This window comes from Capra hircus, chromosome 9 (assembly GCF_001704415.2).
Source record: "Capra hircus breed San Clemente chromosome 9, ASM170441v1, whole genome shotgun sequence".
In the NCBI taxonomy this organism is placed as follows: Eukaryota; Metazoa; Chordata; class Mammalia; order Artiodactyla; family Bovidae; genus Capra; species Capra hircus.
Genome location: NC_030816.1, coordinates 30,720,580 through 30,739,120, shown reverse-complemented (window position 1 = coordinate 30,739,120; position 18,541 = coordinate 30,720,580). Strand labels below are relative to the sequence as shown.

Genomic DNA, 18,541 nt, shown 5'->3' with positions numbered 1-18,541 from the left:
TCTCTTTTACAGGGAATAAGAGCACATCTGGCTCTTCATAGAGCCAGCGATGCCAGTTACAAACTGTCACTTGCATCTTTCCCACCAGACTGTGATCTGATAGGTGACTGGTTCAGCCTTCAGGTAAAGCTTAGAGGTAGAGCTTTGAGAATGGAAAGGGGTTCCAGTTTGCTCTAGGTTCGAGGACGTGGTTTGAGGACATTTCCGCGTGGACATATTTACTGTGCTGGGCTGGAAGAAGCACAAGCTGGAATCAGGATTGCCGGGAGAAATATCAGTAACCTCAGATATGCAGATGACACCACCCTTATGGCAGAAAGTGAAGAGGAGCTAAAAAAAAACCTCTTGATGAAAGTGAAAGTGGAGAGTGAAAAAGTTGGCTTAAAGCTCAACATTCAGAAAATGAAGAACATGGCATCTGGTCCCATCACTTCATGGGAAATAGATGGGGAAACAGTGGAAACAGTGTCAGACTTTATTTTGAGGGGCTCCAAAATCACTGCAGGTGGTGACTGCAGCCATGAAATTAAAAGATGCTTACTCCTTGGAAGAAAAGTTGTGACCAACCTAGATAGCATATTGAAAAGCAGAGACATTACTTTGCCAACAAAGATCCATCTAGTCAAGACTATGGTTTTTCCTGTGGTCATGTATGGATGTGAGAGTTGGACTGTGAAGAAAGCTGAGCACCGAAGAACTGATGCCTTCAAACTGTGATGTTGGAGAAGACTCTTGGGAGTCCCTTGGACTGCAAGGAGATCCAACCAGTCCATTCTAAAGGCGATCAGTCCTGGGATTTCTTTGGAGGGAATGATGCTGAAGCTGAAACTCCAGTACTTTGGCCACCTCATGCGAAGAGTTGACTCATTGGAAAAGACTCTGATGCTGGGAGGGATTAGGGGCAGGAGGAGAAGGGGATGACTGAGGTTGCAATGGCTGGATGGCATCACTGACTCAATGGACACAAGTCTAAGTGAACTCCGGGAGTTGGTGATGGACAGGGAGGCCTGGCGTGCTGCAATTCATGGGGTCGCAAAGAGTCGGACATGACTGAGTGACTGAACTGAACTGAACTGAGTTAAGGATGACCCACACCAGACTCCTGAGCCTCTACTGAAGCTCCCAGGGTTCTTTGAGGCATCACAGGTTCTTTGGAGTCATCCCTCCCTCTCAGTGTCTGTTTTCCCATGCCCCCTTTTTTTTCCCCCTATTCCCACATTTGGTGGTCACTTCAGGCTCCTCAGTCCTTCATGTCTCAACTGCTGAGTCCAGGTCCCCATCCTGTTGGGCCCACTGAAGCCTGCCATGCTCGTCTTCCTCCAGCACTGCTTTGGATCATGTCAAACACGACACATCAAACGTTTCCTGCTCAGACACTGGCCAATAGTTCTTATTTCTCATAACATCACACCTAGTCTTCTTGACTGGCTTCTCAAGGTCCTCCCAAAACTAAATCAATCTTATTTTTCCAGCCTCCTACTTGCTTACCCCAGTAACCTCCACGTCTGGTCACTCCAGTGAACTACCCATGCCCATTGTCACCTCATTGCCTTTCTTCTGCTGTTCCCCTTGCCTGGAATGCCATTCTGTGACCCTTGCCTCATTGCATCTATCCTTCAAGGCAGTCCCAGGTCTTTCCTGCAGTCTTCTGGCACGTCCTCACTGATCTCTTGCTCTTTGAACTCTTGAAGCATTACAAATGTCTCTTCTACACATATTAGTGCTTAATTATATGTCTGCCTGTCCACTAGTGGTTGTTTTATAGACAAGTCTATAAACTTCTAGAAGTCAAAATAAGCCTTATGTTCTCCACCTCTCACAAAGTGAGTCCATGGTAGGTACTTCATAGAAGATAGTAATTGTTTCATGGTTTTTCTGTCCAGGTTGAATCAGTAGAAGGAGTCTTATTTTCAGATTAGGGTTATCAAATTATATATGTGTATGTGTGTATATATGTATATATTTCCCCAAATGTTTTAATATCAATTATTTATGTTAAATTACAGAATTAATTAAAGTTAGATTATAAAGACTTTATCTGTTACCAACCATAGTACCATAATTAGGATACATGTATTTTGAGTATCAGTTCATATGGCTCCCCTTCTATAAAGTACTACCTTTTCTACACAGGTTATCCATTAATGGTAACTCTCATCATATGCCCACCACATCCTATATATACGTTTAAACAATAATATTGCTTTGCTCTGTCTTTTCACACATCTGCCTTCTTTCCTTCTCATTTACCCAAAACTGTGAGTTCCTTGATGGCAGAGACTGTCTTTTAATTCCTGAATCTATAGAAACTGACAAAGTTGGTAACTGATAAATTGTTGAATGAATAAATGAACTGTAAGAGCCCTCAAGGAATCATGAGTGTGACATTCTATAAATACAGTTACAGTTGGCACATGATCATTGATTCTTTCATAAATTTTTAATATTTTTAAATGGTTATTTAAGATCATTTTTTTAGGAGAGTCTAACTCTCAGTCTATTCAAAAATTCATCTTTTTGCATAGCTGATTACAGAGGAAGTTACAGCTGAGTTTGCCAAGCCTAGAGAAATTTATATTTTAAAAATAAATGTAGCTATCTACTTCCTATAACTTTTCTTTAGAATGTTGTTGTTGTTCAGTTGCTCAGTCATATCTGACTCTTTGCAACCCACAGACTGCAACATGTCAGGCTTCCCTATCCTTCACCATATCCCTGAGTTTGCTCAAACTCATGTCCATTGAGTCAGTGATGCCTCCAAGCATCTCATCCTCTCTCATTCCCTTCTCCTCCTGCCTTCAGTCTTTCCCAGTATCAGGGTCTTTTTCTAATAAGTCAGCTCTCTATTAGTTTACAATAGCACTCTTAATCAAAAACTGCCGGGAGCCAGCACGAGGAGTCCCGCCCGCGGCAAATGTCATGAGGTTAAGGGGCCCGACAGGCAAAGGTGAGTCGGGCCTTCAGGGAGCTTTGCTGGATCTGCTCGTGCATCTGCCCCAAAACCAGAGTCTGCCTGCTTTACTGTGTTATGCTTTCCACCTACTCTTCTGACATTAACAGGAGGCTATCCCCCCACCACCTTTTTCTGGAAAAGGTTAACTTAGAGCTTTTAGATAATAAATCTCCTGGACATAATAAGAGTGTTTCAATCCAAAAACCCCTCTGATGGCTTTCTAGCCTGCCTGCCAGACTCTTACAGCTGCACCTGTGATTGTTTGCAGCCTCCTGACTACAAGAGGCACAGGAAGCTTAAAACATCCTAGGAATGTAGGGGCTTCCAAGGAGTCAAAATGATTAGAATAGGACTGATTAAGGGTTTCATTTGTTGAGCCAATACTTACTGCCAAGTTTTCATATCTTTTACTTGTAGATATAGTTGGTATATAGAAAAAACAGGTAGTAAGTAGCCCTGGTATTAGCAACATTAGATCTTTGAGTTAAATACTTTCTTTGTTATAACCCACTGCACCTTTGTTCTACAGGAATGTAACTTTATTTAGTACTTTGAGAATGATACAGATTAAAGAAAAAACACTTCAAGGGAAAAAGAGTTTTCTGGTTGATAGACATTTATCTAGGAAAAGAGCCACAAAAATGTTAACAGGCCCCCTGGCCAGAAGATGATGTAAAACCACCTAAGACCTTTTGTATACGGGAAGGTATGCAAAAAGAAAGCCTGGTCTCAATAAGGGTCAGGACTGCTGCTCCTGCATAAATCTGCATATTCCATTATTTCTTTATGTACAACTTGGGGTATATAAGCTGCTTTTGAAAATAAAGTTGTGGGTTTGGCACTGATGCTTGGCTCCTCCATGTCATTTTTTTCTCCCTTTTCTGGCTGAATTCCCATCTGGAGCGTGGAGGCTCACTGTGTCTACTTATTTGCCCTGGCTTCTAAGACCCACGGGAGAGGGAGCCCAAGGCGGGGCACCCTCCGCTATTCAAGCAGTGCCGGTGGCCTACGTAGACAGTGCAAATTCCTTCACTTGGAACTTTATTGTTTTCCACGTAAACCAAGTTATTCAGCCTCTTTTCTCCACTAATTTTCCTACTACACTATTCTTTCCTAATCTCTCTTTATATTTCTAAATAAATCAGTTTTTTCTCACCGACTCCGTCCCTGCTTCGAATTCCCTGGATCCACCGGGGCTGGACCCTGGCAAAAAACCAAAAAAAAAAAAAAAAGTCTGATTTTTAAAAAAGGCAAAGGACTTGAAGAAGTGTTTTTCCAAAGAAGATATACATTCTTTGTTTTTATCTTTTCATGTGAAAGGATCACTAGTCCTTAGAGAAATACACATCAAAACCACAATGAGATGCCACTTCACAATGAGGATGACCACTACGAAAACCCCAAATGACAAGTGTTGGTGAAGATGTGGAGAAATTGGAAAACTTATGCCCTGTTGGTGGGAAAGCAGTATGATGGTTACTCAAAAAATTGAATTGTAGTATGATCCACTTCTGGATATATATCCAAAATAATTGAATGCAAGGAATTTGAAGAGAGATTCGCACACTCATGTTCTTTGCAGCATTATTTACAAAAGCCAAGAGGTGAAAGCAGTCCAAATGTCCATTAGCAGATGAATGGATAAAGAAAATGTGACCTATATATACAATGGAATATTATTCAACCATAAAAATGTGGAAATCCTATTGTATGCTATAACATGGATGAAACTCGAGGATGTTATACCAAATGAAATAAGCTAGTCACAAAAAGACAAATACTGTTTTACTTTATGAGGTACCTGAATAGTCCAACTCATAGAGACAAGGAGGAGAGCGCGAAAATCCCTTGTGGTTTCCAGGGGCTACGGAGAGGGCAAAATAGGGTGTTTTTTTTGTTCTTCTAGTAGGTATAAAGCTTCAGTGGTTCCAAGTTCTAGAGATCTGTGCATAACAAACGATGTGAATATAGTGAACACTTTACTGACCTGTACACTTGAAGATGGTTAAGAGGGTGAATTTTATTGTGTGTTTTTCAGCCATCATTTAAAATAAAAATTAAAATATACAAAAGAATCATAGTACCTCACGCGTACTCGCCATCATCAATATAAGCTTGCACATTGAAATGAGCCAGTAGATGCTCAATAAATGTTTCTAATACTAATGCTCATGATGAAAAAATTAGGAGAGCACTTTTTTATGATTGATGTCAACTAATAATACTTAGGACTTGCCAGGTAGCTCAGTGGTAAAGAATTTGTCTGCCAAGCAGGAGACACAGGTTCAATACCTGGGTCGGGAAGATTTGTTGGCGAAGGAAATGGCAACCCACTCCAGTATTCTTGCCTGGGAAATTCCATGGACAGAAGAACCTGGTAGGCTACAGTCCATGGGGTCGCAAAAGAGTCAGTCATAACAGCGACTAAGCAATAACAATAATACTTAAGTAATTAATTGGTCTAATAGTAGTGTGTCTAATTCATTGAAGAATAAATTGCCACCAACTTCTGATAAGACTTTTACAAACTAGAATCCTTTGGTGCAAATGTTATGATAAGTCATAATTATTGAATTCTGCTTATTGAGGAAGATAGGTGTCAAAAGGTGTCAATTATTGGTATTTTAATGAGGTGGGCATAGTTTTTACCTTTTCTGTTATTCTTCATACTTACATTTTTGTTATATGTGGCTTATGGGATATCATTTATATCTTTTTTTTTAAAGCATAAATAAAATACAACCTAGGGTAAAAACAAGACATAACCAAAACTCAGCATGAAAGAAAGTTGACTTCATTCACCAAAGAAAGAAAATCAAAACTAAGAGATCCTTCTCGCTCTACTTCCTATCAGGTTTTCCAGTTTAATGGGTACAGGGCAACTTTCCCCAAGGGCAACTTTGCCTACTACTTCCTCTGTTGTCTTTTCAGCAATTTTGGTTCAGTGTCACACCCAAAAAAGGGCGCACCTCTTTAACCCTTTCAACTTTTGAATCAAACACGCCCTTGTTACATGTGCTTTTCACATAAACAGTCAGTATCTGTCATTCGGCTCTGGCCCTGAGAGAGCGCAGCCCTGCCAGGAAGGTGAGCTGTTGAGAGTTAAACAGAGTCATCTGGAAGGAGGAGGATAGACAAGGCTTTTCTGAGAAGTAGGAAGCTTGATCTTCGTAATGCCCGGGCAGCTACACTGCACTTCTCATATTCTCCTGGTGTGTCTATAGAAAGGAAAAAAGAAGCCACAGCATGGTAAGAAACTAAGTGAAGTTTTGTTATCTCTTCATTGACTGACACTTTGTTGCTTTTTTTTTTTAACTGAGATTTTGTTTTGAATGTATATAGTATTATTATTCATGACATCAGTTAACTTCACAATGTGTTTATTGTCTAGAGCTGGTAAATTCTCTGAGCTTAAAAATCATGAGCAATTGTGAGTAGAAAGAATACCATAGAAGGCTGAGGAATACAATGAGGGCTGAGTACTCTTGAAGAAACTTTGAACTAGAAATGAAAATACTAATATATTATCTACTGTGTCTCCCCTTTGCTAGGTTCTTTAAATTATTGCAGGTAATCATTGACAAGCTTCCCTTGCTGAATATGTTTGAGTTAGTTCCATCAGCCATTCCCTTTTTCCTCCTAAGGTGAAAATAATCTGTTTCTCCGCCCCTTTTCCAAATATCAAAGGCAACTAGTTGGAAGCAATTAGTTGGAAAACATCGTGTCTGGTATTAAGGATTAATTTTTATTTTCCTCATGGCAGGGAGAGGTAAATCTCTATTATACTTTCTTTTTAAATGTGGGTTATCTTTCAGATACGTTCTTCACTGAGTGTTGGGTGTTGCTGCTCACACTGGCCTGTCCCCACAACATGTTGCTATGTGTTATGCATACTTTCCCCAAATAAGATTTTATTAGGACACAGAAATTTATAGGAGCAACTCGGCTTCTCGGCTTCTTACAACCCTACCATTCTAGAAGTGCTGTGGCTTAAAATAAGCCTTCCTTCTTGTAAGGAAAAAAAGCAATCTTGTAAACTTTTTAGGAAAGGGAGTTTATGTAAGAGTCTGTTAAACTTTGCTTCTCTACTTTGCTCAGAGAGGCAAATATAAATTTAATAAATGTAAATATAAATCCTGGGAAAAGTGTTGGATATTGTGGCCATCATTCTCTCTGTTAATTCGTATCTCTTTCCCCCATTCTTTGACATTTTAGACACAATGGCTTAATAACTACATGGACAAATAGTCTTTACCCTAAGATAAGAATGTCTAATCATCCCCTAGGAATCTTAACAGAATTAATGCCTGTATTTTACGACAGGCATTTTCAAGGTAAATTTGCCGAATTTAAAAAAAGTAACGCTTAGGTTTAAGGGCATTATGACTGTAAGCCTTCAGAAAGCATTTTAAGTTTAATAAAATTTCTGATATTTTGGTCAACCATCTTATTAAGGCCAAAATGCACTAAGCTGATTAACTATAGCCTATGTGCGCACCTTGGTTGGTAAGCTTGGGGTGGGGTGGGTGTGGGAGGAGGTATGGTGGCCAGGCTGGGAATTTTGAACGTTGCTTCTCCCATGAGTTTCTCTGTGATATGAGATAAAGGTACGTGGAAGCCACTGTGGGTCCTGAGAGCCTGGTGGCTAGTGAGCTGACATTCTCATTTTAATTCCAATGTTGAAATGGGCAGGAACCTGCTGCTTGTGTCTCCAGGCGTAATCAGGACTAGGGCAGTGCTCAACCTGGGTGCACAGGCTTGTCCGCCTCAAGTCTGTACAGGAGCAGTGTTTGCAAAACATAATCCAGACGTGCAAGCTGAGGCAGAGAGCAGTATCTGAGGCTTCTGCCGCCTGCCAGGAATGGAGTGGTGCGAGGTGATGAAATGCTTGAAGGAGCAGCAACTTTCTCACAGTCTTCCCACTCCAACACACACAATCACACTCTCACTCACTCCCAATCCAACAGTCTACTGCAGGCAGTGAAAAGTAAGGCTAAATTCCCTGGGACAGTAAAAACGAAGTGAGAGAAAGTCAGAGACTCAGAGAATGGGAAAGGTGTTTGAAGGTGGATGAAAACCCAGAATGGTATAGGCCATGGCGAGTTAAAGTGTGAATTACCTGCAACACCCCACCACCACCACCCCCCCACCCCCCGCACCGACTCCGGTTTGTTGGTTCCCCTGGAACTGCCCCTCCCAGTCATTTCCTGTCCTTATACTGCTCCTCCTCCCCACCTTCCTTAGAAGCACATGTTCCTTCTCTGTCTGTTCATATGTAAGTGTGTGTGTGTGTGTGTATGACAGTCCAACATAACCAAAAGGAACAGAGCAGGAAAGGGGAGGAGAGAAATAGCACAGACATCACAATGCATCTTCTGGTCCCGCCAGCTGTGTGTGGCGGGCACGCTACTATTCACATTACAGGTTTCTCAAAATGAGGATGCTAGTTGCCACTTCACAGGACTGTTAAGAGATACCTGGCACATGGTAAGTTCTTAAGAAATGTTAGTTGAAATAAATCATAAAGGAGGAAAAATAAAAGGCCAATAAGAATATAAAACATGTTCAGTGCCATTGAAAAGCAAAGAAATGCATATTTACCTAGTCACTGTAAAATATAGCATGCAACAGAAGCGTATAAAACATAAATGTGAGGTATAATGAATAATTATAAAGCAAGCATCTCTAATAACTAGGCGTATGTCAAGAAATAGCTTATTGCTGCCACCTTTTAAGTCTTCTGGGGGTCTCTTTCTGATCAAATCCACTCTCTTCCCTCACCACCAGGCCAGTAGTAGGGTGAAGGGAGTGGGGCTTTTGCCTCAGGAGCAAAGTTTAAGGGGATGTCAAAAAATTCAGTAATCAGGATAAATAATATTTCAATTCATTTTATTATAATATTTCATAAGTACTTTTATGTATTTGTTTATTTTTGGCTGTGCTGGGTCTTTATTGCTGTTCCCAGGCTTTTCTCCAGCTGGGATGAATGAGGACTACTCTTCGGTTGCAGTGCACAGGCTTCTTATTGTGGTGGCATCTCTTGTTGCTGCACCCAGGCTCTAGGGCGCTTGGGCTTCAGCAGTTGCAGCCAGTGGGCTCTAGAGTGTGACCTCAGTAGTTGTGGTTCCCAGGCTTTAGAGCACAGGCTCAATAGTTGTGGCACACCAACTTAGTTGCCCTGCGGTATGTGGTATCTTCCCAAACCAGGTCTTGAACTTGTGTCCCCTGCATTGGCAGGCAGATTTTTTTTTTTTTTTTTTTTTTTTTTAACCACTGGACTACCAAGGATGTAAGTCCTTATTGCAATATTTTTGAAAGCAAAAGTTCATGAAAAAAAATCCATGATGAACAAAATGTCAGTTTTTAAAATGAACACAGAATCTGCACCACAAGTGGTTAACTACTCTCTTAACTGTTATAATCATTGTGTGTGCAGGCGAAGTCACTTCAGTTGTGTCCGACTCTTTGTGACCACATGAGCTATAGCCCGCCAGGCTTTTCTGTCCTTGGGATTCTTTAGGCATGAATACTGCAGTGGGTTGCCATGCCCTCCTCCAGGGGATCTTCCCAACCCAGGGACTGAACCTCTGTCTCTTAGTTTCCTACACTGACAGGCAGGTTCTTGACCACTAGTGGCACCTGGGGGGCCTGTTAAAATCAACATATCTCCCTCTGCTTTTCTTTATAATTTTACTACCTATGAATATATCCCAAGACAGTGTGAATTAATTTACCTGTTCTTAAATTTCATAGGAATGGAATTATATCCTTTATTCTCACGGGGGTCTGGATTCTTCCAGTCAACCTTATGAAATTCATCCACGGATTGTGCCACTGACGTGTTCATTCTTTCTGTTGCCATATTCTGTTTTATGAATGAACCACAGTGAATTTATTCATCTTGCAGTGGATGGGATCTGGGTCCGTTTCTTTGAGGGGTTTGTACAGGCAGCCTGCTGGGAACATCCTAGGGCACGTATTCTGGAACAATGTGCATGAGCCTCTTGAGGGACAGCAGTTCTCAAAGTGAGGTCTGGGGGCACTCCAGGGTTCCCAAGATCTCCCCAGGGGAGTCCTTAATGTCAAAACTATTTTCATAACAATGCTAAGATGCTTTTTGCCTTTTACTTTCATCCTCTCGTGAGTGTACACTGGAGGTCCAGAGGTAACGTGACATGCAATGCTGTCTTGCCCTGATGACTAGTGGAATGTGTGTCATATTGTTGAACTTTAAAAATGGCTGTTTTCATTTCTAACCCTGAGACGTGTTGATGGATATAACCCATATAAACAATGGCTCTTGGGGGCCTTAATTCTGAAGAGTGTCGAGGAATCCTGAAAGCAGAATTTTGAGAACTGCTTGCTGCTCTAGGGACTATACTGATAATACTCATAGGATATACATACCTTCTGTTCTATTAGATAAATGCCAAGGTGTTTTCCAAAGCAGTAGTGCCCATTTACACTCACAGCAGCAGCATGTGAGTGTTCCTATTGCTCCACAGCCTCTCTCATATTGGAATTATCACTCTTTTTAATTATTTTCCAACCTGATGGGTTTGTAAAGATATCTCATTGTGGTTTTGTTTTTCATTCCCTTGATTACTAATTAGGAACATATCCTGTGGGAATAATTAAGGATGTGTGTAGAGATAAGGTACAAATATTTTTTCTGCAGCCTGCAATGTGTTGAAAATAACATAAATAAACTGTAGGCATTGTGGTACATTGACATGATGGAATTTAGTGCAAGCATTAAAATATTATTATAGAAATGTATTTATTGGGGCACTAGTGGTAAAGAACCCACCTGCCAATGCAGGAGAGTTAAGAGATGCTGGTCTGATCCCTAGGTGGAGAAGGTCCCCTGGAGAAGGAAATGGCAACCCATTCCAGCATTCTTGCCTGGAGAATCCCATGGACAGAGGAGCCTGGCAGGCTAGTCTATAGAGTCGCGAAGAGTCAGGCACGACTAAAGTGACTTAGCACACACACATTTATTGGCATGAATTCAGTGAAAGAATAATACACCAAATAGGAAGTGCAAAATGCTATTATACAATGCCCTGAGAAACAGCCAGAAAGAGACAGAAATAAAGAGCCAGACAGAAAGAACAGTCATAGTGGTATCTTAGGATAGAAAAGATAAAGAATAACTTATATTTTCCTTGTTGTACTTCTTTATATATTCTGAGTTTTAAATATGAATATATATATACACACATACACTGTATATATTAGTATATACACTCTATATATGTGTGTGTGTGAGTGTGTGTATGTACTTTAAGGTTTCCTTTCCTATTCCTTGTCTCTTCTCCAGAGACAGACATTTCATTTGATCCTCAAACAATCCAGAAGATGAGCATTTTAAAAACTGGATTTTGGGGGAGTCATTTGAGAAGAGGGCCAAGACTAGAGACAGGCCTTTTTTCCAGTCTGAGAATTAACTGAGGGCTCCCCAAACTACTGGCTGTTCCATTGCACAATGTTGTCTGGCAGTGTTGCTTGTAGGAGACTGAGCAATTTCTGGAAAATACGGTTGATGTGTTCCTTTGATAAGTATTTTTTGAATGCCTATTGTACCCTACATTGAGGAAGGAATAGGGACATAGTGGTGAACAAAGCTACATTCTTATTTTCATGAAACTTATACATTCTGTGAGGAAAGACAATGAAGTAAACAAATAAATACTAAGTACGTTCAGCTCAGGTAGTAATAAGTGCTATGGAGAAAATAAAGGGGCATAAGGTTATAGGAAGTGACCTGCTTATCTACATAGGGTGATTGCAAGGTGTTCACTCTACCTGGTTGTATATTTCCAGTACATTATGATCTGGAAAGGATAATGTTGATAGGAGAGGGTAGGCTTCAGTTTTCCTCCATTCTGGTCATGACGCATTGAAACAAGTGCTTATAATTAATGATATGCCCAGTCCTGCTTGTCTATCATGTTCTATTTTCATCTCCATCTCTCTGAGAATCATAAATTAATCCTGTTAGTTATCTACTCAGCTACTATAATTTAAACTTGGGTTATGAAACATCGGCAAAATATCGGACTATTACTGATGGCAGCCATCACTTTCTTAGGCACTTGTTGCTTTTCAAAACATGTTCACATATATAATTTCATGTGAATTTCTCAGTATCCTCAATGACACAAGAAGAATTTTTGAGAAGGTAAATTATTTGATCCCCATTTAGTAGTATTCCTGAGTTCTTTTCATGAAAGCATGCATTTTGCTTCTTAATTTGAAATGAATTACCAGGAAGTCAATTAATTCTCACTAGAAATTGCAGAAAACTGAGATATTTCTGGGAAGTACATATGAACTGGAAAGATAGATTTATTTTCTAGAAATAAATCTATTTTCTGCCATGCTTTTAAATGTGGTTAAAATAACCTCAGGTTATAAGGTTTCAAGGTCACTAGAAGTCTCAGAGGCAACCTGGAGTCAACAGTGCTGAGTGGGAGAGGCTTCTTCATTCTTTATGGAGCTATAACCTCTGAATTCCTTCCCTCCTCCTGGTCCCAGCCACCATGGTGGGCTTGGCTGCCAGTGTTCCTGGTGGAGGCAGGCATGCTGCGTCAGTCTCCCCTTGGCTGCCTCACCCTCGTCTCCCCAATATCTCTATCCCCCTCATCACATCATCTATATATGAATGACCTAACTGGAAGTTAGCCCTTGGGAGTTAAGTGCTTGCATTTTGTAGTACGCTGAAGGTTTTCTAGTGTTTTAAAGTACTTATTCTTGATCTCTGATCTGATTGTACAAGTCATTCTTTTTTTAAAATACATAAAGAACGTAAGAATATGCTTTCTTGGTTCCCAGTCAATAAGAAAGGAACTAATTTGACAATATACATTTCCATTTTTCAATTTGGCTAAGCTTCTTTACTCCAGTTTGGAACTAGTTGGCCAGTGATTTGATTATTGGTAAAGAATCTGCCTGCAATGCAGGAGACCCTGGTTCGATTCCTGGGTGAGGAAGATGCCCTGGAGAAGGGATAGGCTACCCACTCCAGTGTTCTTGAGCTTCCCTTGTGGCTCAGCTGGTAAAGAATCTGCCTGCAATGCCGGAGATCTGGGTTTGATCCCTGGGTTGGGAAGATCCCCTGGAGAAGGGAAAGGCTACCCCCTCCAATATTCTGGCCTGGAGAATTCCATGGACTATACAGTCTATGGGGTGGCAAAGAGTCAGACACAACTGAGCAACTTTCACTTTCAATCAAGATATGTGTACAATCCAGGAGGTAGCAAGAAACAATTGCTATCCATTTCAAATTCCCATATCTTCTCTAAGTTATATATTATATGCATTTGGGAAAAATATTCACCAAATTAGGATTATACATCTCTACTGTAAAGCAAATTAATTCAGCATGATAGAGAAAAAGAAAGTATTCAGGAAACTGTTCAGTTTACATGGAGAGAAGCATTGTGAGTTATCTGTTACTCATGGTTGAACATGTAGTAATTATTAGTCAGGATCCCCACATGGGGAAAGGCAGGGCACATTCAACCTGGTTGATTGAGTAAAGCAAGAGGGGCTACATATATAGCGTGGCAGAGTTTTAAGGAGACCACAGTTTCTTCCCTTGCAAGCCCTCTTCCAAGTCTCTGTCCCTAAATCTGTAATCCAATATTATGTCATCTTCGTAAAGAAAACTCTCAAAATCATATGCTTCATGCCCTCCCCCACCCCGGTTCCATACCAAGCAAAGGATGGTGAAGCGCTGCTGGGCCAGCACCACCGGGACCCTTTCCATCGCAGGGCTAGAGGGGCGAGAGGAGGAAGCAATTCATGGGATCTGAAAACAGAGTGTATCTGCAGAGGTGGTTCCTGACAGAGACCTTGGTCAGGCTGGACCACACCCAGCCCAGAGCCTACCCAGGAGAGGGAAAGGTGGGAAGAAAACAGCTTGACTTCACTCTAGTCCCTCCCTTTGATCTCCTGTCAGTGCCTTTTAAAGGCCGAATCTACCGAAGTCAAAGGGTAAGGGAGTCTGTTTCCATATTCCTCATGGTCCAAGGCCTGAGGGTGAGGAGAAGGGTGAAGAAAGGCACATAAACAGAAGTGCCCACTGTTGACACAGGCGCCTGATTCTACAGCCAGTACTCCATCATAAGGGAGAGTTCCAGCCCCACCGCTATTATATTGCAGGGTCCAGGCAGAAGCATGTCACACAGGTGTAACATACTCTGTGTGGTCTGTATGAACATAAAAGTGGTATGTTAGTCATATTCTGGACTTCCCTGTAGCTCAGCTGGTAAAGAATCTGCCTGCAAAGTGGGAGACCTGGGTTCGATCCCTGGGTTGGGAAGATCCCCTGGAGAAGGGAAAGGCTACCCACTCCAATATTCTGGCCTGGAGAATTCCATGGACTATATAATCAATGGGGTACAGTCCATGGGGCTGCAAAGAGTTGGACACGACTGAGTGACTTTCACTTCACAAGTCATATGCTAGGAAACGGAATCTTGTTTTCTTGAAAGTAAAACTGTTAGCTGCTCAGTTGTGTCCAGCTCTTTTGACCTGGTGGACCATAGTCTGCCAGAGTCCTCTGTCCATGGAATTTTCCAGGCAAGAATACTGGAGTGGGTTGCCATTTCCTTCCCCAGGGGAACTTCTTGACCCAGGGATCAAACTCAGGTCTCCTGCACTGCAGGCAGATTCTTTACCATCTGAGCTAATATACTGTCAGTTCAAATGGGAAAAGTTACTGAGCTAACTTTAAAAAGCCTGATTCACGTCTTAGGAATATTATCTAGATGTTTTGGACCGTGGTTTGCATCTTTAAGATTAAGAAGAAAATCTGGCAAAAGGCAGATTCTCAATGATTACTAGTGGAATGAATGAGTGAAATGCACACATACTTTAAGATCTTACCTTCCTTTCTCGTTAATCATGTGTCAGTGACTTTACAACCAGGTTTCATTTTGTTTCTGACAAATAGTAAATGACCTAAAGACAATTCTTAGCTGGAACTGGGAGTAACTTTTTAAAAGAAACTCTTTACTTCTTCAAACCCTCTGAAAGGGTAGAAAATACTTTTGGAATAATGAACTTGCAACTGTTTCCTAAATTATGACTTTCATGTTCAGTAATGCCTCTTTTTCAGGACTCTGTTAAACCTGGAAGTTAAAAAAAAGTCTGCTCCTATTCTTTTACACAATAGTATACCTATAATTCTATTAATATACAACAGGATATGATTGTCATTTGTTTTGAAGTGACATCATTAGAAAAAAACAAATATATTGAGGTTGTAAGTGGAGAAGTATGTGTTACATGAAGTTGAAAGGACAGAGACATTAAAGAAAAACCAAGGAGAACAGTGGTGAGCAGCAAATATGGGGTGGGCACTGGGATGCTGACAAATATTGGAAGAAGCACAGGGGCAGGCAAGCACTGCACCCCAAGAGACTGGGGAGCAGCGAGAGGCTCTGAAGTTCTGGGGCAATGTATTGTTGGTTGTATCACATGAAATTGTACATAGATCAAGACTGAATGCAGTACTTTTCTATGCCTTTTTGAAAGAGCCCTGCTTATGTCTAAACAGTGGGTCATTTAGTGCAAACCTTAGTCTACACTCGTATCAGCCCTGGAAGAAATCACTATTATAGTGCAAATGTAGTAACAGGGGTCCATAGTTTGGTCTCTAGAACTGTTAAGCTGTAGCTTAATTATACTTAGTATGCTATAAGAGAAGGAACTTGATAGTATGTGGAAAAAATATTTTAAAAGATAAAATGAAAAGTGTCAGTGTTTAATAGACCGGGGTGTACCGTGTGAACATGTCTTCCTTTGCATTTTGTGTGAGTGTGTTCAATTATTTAGAATGGGCCGTATATATTGGCACAAGCATTATCAAAAAGGTAGAGTGATGAAGAGGAGAGCAGATCATTACCCCCCACCCCCACCCCGCCCAGGAGAGTGATTGCTTTACAGTGTTGTACAATGCTTTCCATTGTGCAATGAGATGAATCAGCTATATGTATACGCATATCTCCTCCCTCTTGGACCTCCCTCCCATTCATCCCACCCATCTAGGTCATCTCAGAACAGAGAGTGGAGCTTCATGATTCTTTGTCTTGTAACCTAATTCAACGTCAGATTTTCTATTCAGCTTTGACTATTTCTTTTTTCTCCCCCTTCCCCACCCCTCATTTTTGTCCTTTACTGACTACAAAGTTCAAAAGTATATCTTGCTTTTATTGAACAGAATTTTCTAACCCTTGTTTTTACATTTAAAAGTTGGTGGGTGAAGTGGTTTAAATTCCCATATTTTTTAAGCCACACGATTAAGGCTGTTTTTACAAAACCTATGCAGAAAAAAAGTTCCTTGCCAATGCAAACACATACACACACATGTGCTGTGAACCTAAAATATTATCAAAGTGACAGGGCCAATTTTATCTTTCATAATAATGACCATTAGATTCACTCCTCATCATGGCTGAACTGGAGTTAAAGAGCTAAAATATCTTTCAGAATCAACAAAGTGAGCTTATAGGGAATCACAGTGTTTTCCCCCCAGAAAAGTTACTTGTGTACATCACTGACCACATTTTAGCAGGAGGCACATGTGAATACATGTAAAAAGATCTTGATCTGCTTTCTCAAGTCATACGCAGGCTGGGAGCCAGCAGTAAACCTGAAGAAATGCAAGCTTGTGTGCCAGCAGTCATTCTGCATCACTGGGCAGAATCCTCCCATGGACAGAACAGAGCTGCACATTCTTGACCACACTGAGTCTTGTGCAGAGAAAGGTTTCCATTCTGTTCTTGTTTTGTTTAGACCCCACCATGTTTACAGTTGTCGAAAGGGTGTTGGTGACTCCCTTCTGGAGGGAGGGGGTTGTTACTAATTTAGTAGCATCAGATAGTTTATGTCCACCTCTCCTGAAAGTCCCTGTGCTACATGTTGGGAATACAAATAGATCTTTTTCTTGCTTAAAAGGAGCTTATTCCACTGGGCAAGGAAAAGGTGGGAAATATATGACTTATTTTCAAACAGTATAATGCATTAGCTACATTTTCAAATAATATGCTCAACATATTTTTCTTCAACCTCCAAATATGATTTCAGGTGCATGCACGCATGCTCAGTGCTGAGCATGGACTGTAGTCCGGCAGGCTCCTCTGTCCATGGGATTGGGCACTGGCAGATAAGATACTGCACGCTCTGCACCAGTAACTAAGATCAAAGAAAATTACTGTCTCTGTCTGTGTCAGCTTTTATCCCCTACAAAATTTAAAACTTAGGTAATATTTCTAGGGATTGTAACTTTCCATAAACTGAATGCTTCTGAGTTTCAGACTCAAATTGCTAACTGCCCACAGCATTCTGTATAATAGTTAAAAATACACTAATGATATGAGTTTGATTTCAGGTGAAACACTTCTAAATTTAAAGCAATGCCTTCAAGTTAATCTGAAAAAAAAAAAGAAAGCAACAAACTATCTGGCTTGAATGTCCCAACATTTTGGCATATTAACAATGTATCCTGTATTTCCTGATTTTTGGTTCCCCACCAGTGAGGAGATAGAGATCTCTGAAATTATGTATAACAATACAATGTAGCTTTTATTTAGTGGCAGCTGCTGACACTGAGTCAGACAGGACTGAGCGACTTCACTTTCACTTTTCGCTTTCATGCATTGGAAAAGGTAATGGCAAACCCACTCCAGTGTTCTTGCCTGGAGAATCCCAGGGACGGCGGAGCCTGGTGGGCTGCTGTCTATGGGGTCACGCAGAGTCGGACACGACTGAAGCGGCTTAGCAGCAGCAGCTGATGATAGGTGCTACCATACCAAGAAGGTTGAAAATCAGAGAACAGCACTGCAGTCTCCTTACTGATACACACCCCTCCTGATGAGCCACGTGTAATGTTTGCCATAGCTGGATGGCATCACTGACTCGATGGACGTGAGTTTGAGTAAACTCTGGAAGTTGGTGATGGACAGGGAGGCCTGTGTGCTGAGATTCATGGGGTCACAAAGAGTTGGACACGATTGAGCGACTGAGCTGAACTAAACTGAATGTTTGCCAACAAGAACACTAAAACAGGTTGCAGCACACAATCCATGGACCATTTCTAACACTGTCCTTTTGTGGACTGAGCTCATCCCAGTAGGGCAAGGGTGGCAGGAGGAGTCCAAGTGCATGTTTGCACAGTCAGGTGGGCAGAAAGGACAGAGTATAAAGCTCTCCAAAGGAGGTTGCAGGATTTCAAGGCTCTGCTACAGTCTGAGAATGCTCAGGACCCTAAGTGAGGAAGAGAGCTCTGTGAAAGCAGGAAGGAGTCTCGTGGACTCCATGGCCTCTTTGCAAAGCATTTCCCTTCATAACAGGTGACCATCAAGGTCGAGGCAGAAGATGCTAGGTCCCTGGCCTCCCATTCTATAGGTTTAGGACTCTAGGTGCAAAGGCTCCTACTTAAGGAGGCACTCAGTTCAGTTCAGTTCAGTCGCTGAGCCGTGTCTGACTCTTTGCGACCCCATGAATCGCAGCATGTCAGGCCTCCCTGTCCATCACCAACTCCCGGAGTTCACTCAGACTCATGTCCATCGAGTTGGT

General features: G+C 41.3%; 1 protein-coding gene across 3 annotated transcripts in view; it reads left to right on the top strand.

Annotated features, from left to right (window-relative positions):
- Positions 1-18,541, top strand: part of AIM1 (absent in melanoma 1) — a 227,428-nt gene that overhangs the window by 149,486 nt on the left and 59,401 nt on the right. The window contains exon 1 of one of the 3 annotated variants that reach the window (XM_018053110.1): positions 6,034-6,202. The exons of the other annotated variants lie outside the window; for them this stretch is intronic. Coding sequence (XP_017908599.1) covers positions 6,200-6,202 — 3 coding nt within the window. The 5' untranslated portion in view covers positions 6,034-6,199. Of the gene's footprint in view, positions 1-6,033; positions 6,203-18,541 lie in introns of those variants that run through there. 3 annotated transcript variants of the gene reach the window in all.